Raw genomic sequence first — 6528 nt, 5'->3', positions numbered from 1 at the left:
GGCGGCGTCGGCCGCACTTAGGGTTTATAAGCTTTTTTTATAATTATTTTACATTAATTCAATTTTTGTAAGACCTATACAACATATATATAAAGTACGTATACCAAATTAAAGGGAATACAATTTCCTATTAAATGAAATCAATCATTTTTAAAATCCATTCATTGGTTTTTGAGAAATCTTGATTTCAAAAATTGCTTATTTTGAAATTTAACCTTTGATAAGTCTTGTTGTTGTTGTTTACCCAAAAAAAGAAGTATACCGTTATACTCAGCTCAATCACCTCTATCGATTCCAATATCTGTTTTTTTAATTTGAGATTTGGAGCACAAGTGCATTTATGCCAAAAAAAAGTTAATTACAATGCCCGTTTTTATTGTTTCTAGTTTTCAGTGATTTTTTTGGGCATTTTTTGTTGAGTGGCAGCACCGACATTGTAGGGTGTGTTCAGAAATGCATCAAGCCAATGCATCAAACGCATTTATTTCTAAACTATTATTTATGGAAATGTGTTATTTACGCAACTAGGGTCCAATTAGGCATTTAACTGTGATGCGCATATTGGACATTTCCATCAATTATAGTTTAGAAATAAATGCATTTGCTGCTTTGGCTTGATGCATTTCTGAACACACCCGTAGTAAGCAAAAAGTGAGGTTGAATTTGACATTTTTTGCAACTTAAAAATCAATTTTCATAAAAACTATAAGCCTCCGGAGGGTGGGGTTTTCAGATTTACAACCACAAAAAGCCGCTCTAAACTCCCTCATTTTTGTTTTTTTTTTAAAGCCGGGTTCCGTATTGGAAAATTTTCCCTAGGAAATCAACGATAAATATTTAGAAAAAAAAATTAATAACGCTATGATCAGAGAAAAGCTCATGTTGTTTAATATGACGTCGAAACCCATCAATTGTGATCAGTCATATTTGACCAACTTTTATAGGAAGTATGATTTGTCAATACTGACCTAAGATTCCATTATCATTGATGATTCACATCTATACGAATTTTTCCATCAAATTTTGCACATTGCCCTTAATATTTTGATAGAAACTTTCATACAAAGTAATGACGAGTATTTCTATCAGGACTGTCGGTTATTTTACCGGTCAAATGATTGTCACTTCTTGCAGGGTATCGATTCCGTTTTTTTTTTTAATTCGAGAATTGTAGGCATTGTGCATTTGTTCCAAAATTTATCCAGTAAAACTTGCAAGTTCACCTGTCATTTTTTCTCTCAATTTCCCCTCTTGTGAGTTCCTTGCAAGTTTTTGCGTACGAAAACAACATCCAGTATAAACCAGCAAAATTAGTACTGAATTTGGGTACTGTTTAGTAAGTGGCCCACCTATTTCGGGGTATTGCGTCCAAAGGGGTGACCCGATCCAAAAAAAAATTGCACTCACTTGTAGCCAAGGGTCTACCCATTATTTTAACATCCACTATTGTAATTTTGGGTCACTAATTTATTTACAAATTGGGTTTGATATATGCCCTTTTTTGTAAAATTCGCAAATTAGCGTAAATTTATCACTCCTATTCTCCTTAAAGCAGCTAAATCAGCAATATATTTTTATATTCTCCTTCACTTTACACTTTACTCGATGAGCTATAACTTTCCTTATAACTTTAATATTAACCAATTAATCACAATTTATTAAATAAAAACACCTTCTAAATCATGCGTCTGACTTTTGTTGCATATGCAAATTAAATGGCGTAGTTCAGCTTTCAAACTCCAAAATATGCAAAAGAATGAGAGACAAAAGAAAATAGGATATAACCCTGTAAGCATTAAAAATATACAGAGGTGTTCTCTCTTTTCGTAAAGTGGCGACTGGCCCCTTTCGAATAAGGGGGGTTTGGGGGGCCACGCCCCCTCCCCCTCCGCCCCGCACCCCAAAAACGATGGGCCAATAACTAAACATTTCCCGAATTTGTTAAAAACGAACACTTTTTTTTAAAAAAACTTGTTTTTTCTATTTTTAATTTATTCTTTATTCAAATTCACCCGATATCTAATTTGGCATAATTTCTTTTATTAAAAAATCCCACGGTTTCTGTTAGTTGGGTCATATTCCACTTCAAACTGCTGTTTGCCTAAGAAAATTCCGTTTTCCCCCTTTTTCAAACGGTTCCCTAGAGGACTGTGGGAGGAATCCAAGGGGGGAGTACGCCTTTTTAGAATGCGGGGACTGTCCCCTTTCCAGTGGGGGGCCCCGCCTTCTCCCCCTTCGCCGCCCACCGCAAAAACGATGTGAGCGCTACTAAACATATCCCCTGCTTTCAACTAAAGTTGCCTGAAAAATCGCCTCATGTAAGTTCCCTATAAGTCAACCCGAATAGTACCCTACTTTATATTCGAAACTAAAATATAATAAAAAATATCTTACCTATCAGCTCCGGCACATGACAACATTTTATTGATTCGAATCACATGGAATGGATGAAGGCGCATTCGAATATGGAACTGATCTTTACCACAGTACTTTACCAAATACTTGTTACAACAAATCCTTCCGGCTTCCAAAGCTTCGCTACTTAGTTGTTCATATTCATCAGATACTAAATGAACGCATAGTGGAAAATCCTCCACTGATGCCTTCTTTCTGCCCAAATCAAATATACGAATCTTTGGATCCGGAACTCCTCGACAAAACCTCGACTTCGGATAAGGTTTATTTTTACAGTAACGATAACTGTAAATATAATTCTTCAAAATCAGCCATTATAGTCAAACAAACCTTACCATCTTGCTGGTCGCCGCCCCATCTTGCCTAGCCTTATGACAAAAAATAAACATTTAAAACAATGATTAAAACACTTCGCAAAAAACTTACGTCCGCCACACCAAAAAGAAGCCAAAGGAAAAGGAAATACTATTCTTGTTCTCTCAAAAGCATGAATCTTCAACGTAATGCGTTTATATAAATGAGAAATTTTAAACCTAGCGTTAGACTGTGTTTACACAGTAGTATAACATAAAGACCTCAGTATGTCCCATGAACCAAAAATACAGGATCACGTAAGAACGCGACGTTGTATTTGTAACTGTTTTTGAGAAAAAAGTTTGCGAAAGCGGGTTCGTCAGCTGAGCGTTTGTTTACATCACAAGCACCACTATTTTACACTTTTATTCAAGTAAAGAAGAGTTAATTCAACATGACAACACATTTTAAAGCATTTTGTTGCATCATTTTACCTAAATTGTGCGTTTAAAGTGACTGACAATAATTTTGGCTAATTTTGGTTTTCGTTGTTTTCTTTGCTTTGTTTACTTTTCGCTCGTTTTCCAGTGAAACAAGATGGCGTAGAACCCGCTAAAAAAATCGACTTTTTTCACTCTCTTGTTCTTACCTGATCTTGTGTCTTTCGTTCATGAGTATGTCCAGAAACAAACAGCTCTTTTTTCACCAAATTTGGTTCCATGATCCAACTACACAAGATCTGACATATATGATATCTGCCAATTAAGGGTTGGGCACGGTTACGATAAGCGGCGCCCCAAATTTTGAACAAGGACGTCGATAGAGGTTTCTGAAGCAAGTATAACGGTATATGTTTTTTTTTTTAATGGGAAACTAAAACTACAGAGGTTACCAAGGGTCAAAGATTAAATTGATAATTTTTTTTAATCCAAATATCTTGAAAACAAAAGAACGGATTTCAAAATTTGTAATATCATTCCATAGGAATTATGAATGCCTTTAATACGATGTGATCTATACAGCATATAAAGTTTTGGCAAAAATTCAATTCAACTTAAAAAAAGTAAAAAAAAAAACTTAAACAATCACATAATTATTTAAAAATTTCCTTATTATACATATTCAAACATTTCATAATCCAATAGGATATAAAACAAGCTTTCGTTTGATATACAACATCATGGTTTCAGTCCGTACTATACGGAGTATTTAAAAAAAAAAAGCATAGGCGGCCTTCGGCCGCACTAAGGGACTATAACCCTCAATAACTAGAATTCTCCTTTCTGTGTTGTGAAAGAAAAGGGGCAGAACACCTTTTGCGGCCTTCTTCCGCACTTAGGGATTATTACCCTCACTAAGAAGAATTCTCCTTTCTGTGTTGCGAAAGAAAAGGGGCTGAGCACCTTTTGCAGAGAACACCTTTTTACGTAGGCGGCCTTCGGCCGCATTAGGGATTATAACCCTCACTAAGTAGAATTCTCCTTTCTGTGTTGCGAAAGTAAAGCGGCTAAACCTTTCTGCGTAGGCGGCCTTCTTCCGCACTTAGGGATTATAACCCTCACTAACTAGAATTCTCCTATCTGCGTTGCCGGAGAAGAGGGCACCTTATGTGAATAAAGTACAGTAAATGTAAGATTGGCGCATGCTTGTAAATGCAGTTACATTTTTGTATTATAACTGAATTTGATATGGGTTACTGTCCGCCGCACAAAATATAAATACTTCATTCTTCGGCGTATAGCGCACCCGGTAGCGTGCCATAAATTTCACCATATAATAATTTATATAGAGCGTATGGCAACACCAAATCTCCATGGAAGGTCGGCCATTTTGCGATGTCCTTGGGGACATTGTCGCTGATTGTCACTAGTTCCTGCAGGTCTGCTTGCCTACTTCTTTCGGTTAATTAAAGCTTTCCCGCGGAGGCTGGGGATAGTTTGTGGCAGCTGTCTGTAACTGCCCGTCTTCACAGGATTGAGTTTATATCTTGACACAAATGTTAGAATATAGAGAGCAATATATATCCGGGCACCTATTGCGGTGACTTGGTAGTTTGACAACTACGTTTTCCTTTGTACTAAAGCGTTCTGGCGGCAACATTATCGATATTCTGATATCTGACGATTGGCAATCGGTAACATTTTCGGCATGGTGTACGAATAAATTGAGTTTTGCTGTGGCAGCCGCAAGGAAAAATTTTGACAGTTGGGAAAAAACCACACAAACGCTCGTGCAGAAGCTCTATTGTGTGTGTTGCTGAAATTGTTAAATTTACATCTATTTTATAACTTGCAAGTAACGTACGTTCTTTTGTTTTATCAGATTCCATTTTGATTTTCATTCTTTATTACCGCCCACAATATTCTGCCTTATCCTGAGTTTCGCCCGAAAATTGTTCATTCGCCCTTAGTAAATACATGGAAACCAAAAGTGAAAAGTGAACCTGTTCGGAAAAAAATGAAACTCATCATAAGGCTGATTACACTTAGAAGCTGCCAAATTTTACCTAGCACATGAGCTAGATAAAATTCTGACGATCGCATTCACGACGAAACTATCAAATTTGTAAACTAGCAATTTTCAAAGATTTTTTTTGCGGTCATGCCCAGTAAAAACACTTGAAAAGGAGTCACGGCAACTCCGGATTTTTTTTGATATTCCTCCTTGCACTGCTGCAAATTCTATTTGGAAGAGTAACGGAACTAGTCCAAAGGACGCAGTGTCCGTTATTCTTCCAAATGGAATATTCCCGCAATGCAAGGGTATAAAACACCAGCTGGCAACACCGAAGCGACCATTTGCGATATCGTTTTTGACAAGTGAAGTGGAACGGGTAAAAAAAAACACAAGTGAAGCAAATAAAAAGACGGAGAAACATCGTGAGCGCGTAACTAAAGAAAAAATAAAAATAAAATTAAACCCTTTTAATAAAGGAAAAAGAGAAATTACAACAATTTTGATCGAAATTCCGGCGCGAGTGAGTACAGTATCTTGCAGTTAAAGCAACGGCAGCATAGTTGCTCCGGAAATCCAGGCCGGAATCCGTGGTGCAGCGTAAATCAACCAACATTTTTCATCACATTGTTTCAGGTAAGTGAGTGTGCAATAGTGCGTTGAGCTATAGGGAATTTACATGATTCAAGTTTCACAGGCGATTAGTTGAATCAAAAGTTGAACGAAAGTAGGCAGCGACCAACTTCATGGAAAGCAATTAGTTAAAGGGCGTTACGCCAGGTGATTGTCGCTTCCAACTAAAAATCGGCCGAAAATTAGTCTCAAGTAAATTCCCTATCAAGGCATAAACGTGCGACCGGTGGTCCACCTGACGGGGGGTTGCTCTGGTTTGCAATGTTCGGAGTATGGATGTTTGCGTAAAAATCCAGAACCTTCTCGAATTTTTTTTTTTGCAAATAATGCAACTCGGCGCCACGACGAGGCTTACATCTCCCTTGTGTACGCTTGTTTTTTTTTGTAGTTCTTTTGCTTGCTATTTTCGTTTTTATTATTACATATTAACCAGTATCTTTCACACACAGCGACCGCGCAAAGAGCGGCACTAGTAACCGCGGAAGCGGAAAACAGCAACCGGGGTGAGCATCCAGGTAAACACCACACCCGCCTAAGAGGCGGCACCAAGCAACCGCCTAAGGGAGCGGCAAACCAGCGAGCCCAAAGACCGGCACACCAGCAACCGCCAAAGCGGCACCAAGCAACCGCCTAATGGAGCGGCAACCCAGCGCGACAGAGCGCCGGCGACTCAGCGGCCGCACAATGAGCGGGAAGCCAGTGACCACCTAAGGAGTGGCAACTCATCAACGG

The 6528-nt window shown here is 38.2% G+C and overlaps 1 protein-coding gene across 1 annotated transcript; it reads right to left on the bottom strand.

The window, feature by feature from the left end:
- Positions 1 to 2151: 2151 nt before the first annotated feature.
- On the bottom strand, positions 2152 to 2927 carry LOC118752288 (60S ribosomal protein L10). The gene is made up of 4 exons (XM_036487160.1): positions 2842 to 2927; positions 2751 to 2783; positions 2395 to 2700; positions 2152 to 2327 (listed from the first exon to the last, which is right to left on the bottom strand). The coding sequence occupies exons 2-4, from the start codon at positions 2771 to 2773 to the stop codon at positions 2315 to 2317; spliced, it is 342 nt and encodes a 113-aa protein (XP_036343053.1). The 5' UTR covers positions 2774 to 2783; positions 2842 to 2927; the 3' UTR covers positions 2152 to 2314.
- Between the last annotated feature and the right edge of the window lie 3601 nt (positions 2928 to 6528).

The sequence above is a fragment of the Rhagoletis pomonella genome, unplaced genomic scaffold, assembly GCF_013731165.1.
Source record: "Rhagoletis pomonella isolate Grant_MI unplaced genomic scaffold, Rhpom_1.0 Rhpom_scaffold_00001, whole genome shotgun sequence".
NCBI classification, from domain to species: domain Eukaryota; kingdom Metazoa; phylum Arthropoda; class Insecta; order Diptera; family Tephritidae; genus Rhagoletis; species Rhagoletis pomonella.
This window is presented reverse-complemented; position numbering and strand designations above follow the sequence as displayed.

Coding starts and splice junctions, on each gene's coding strand:
- LOC118752288 (XM_036487160.1), bottom strand. CDS start 2,773: ATGGGGCGGCGACCAGCAAGATG. Junction 2,701..2,750: donor GGGCGGCGACCAGCAAGATG/GTAAGGTTTGTT, acceptor TTATATTTACAG/TTATCGTTACTGTAAAAATA.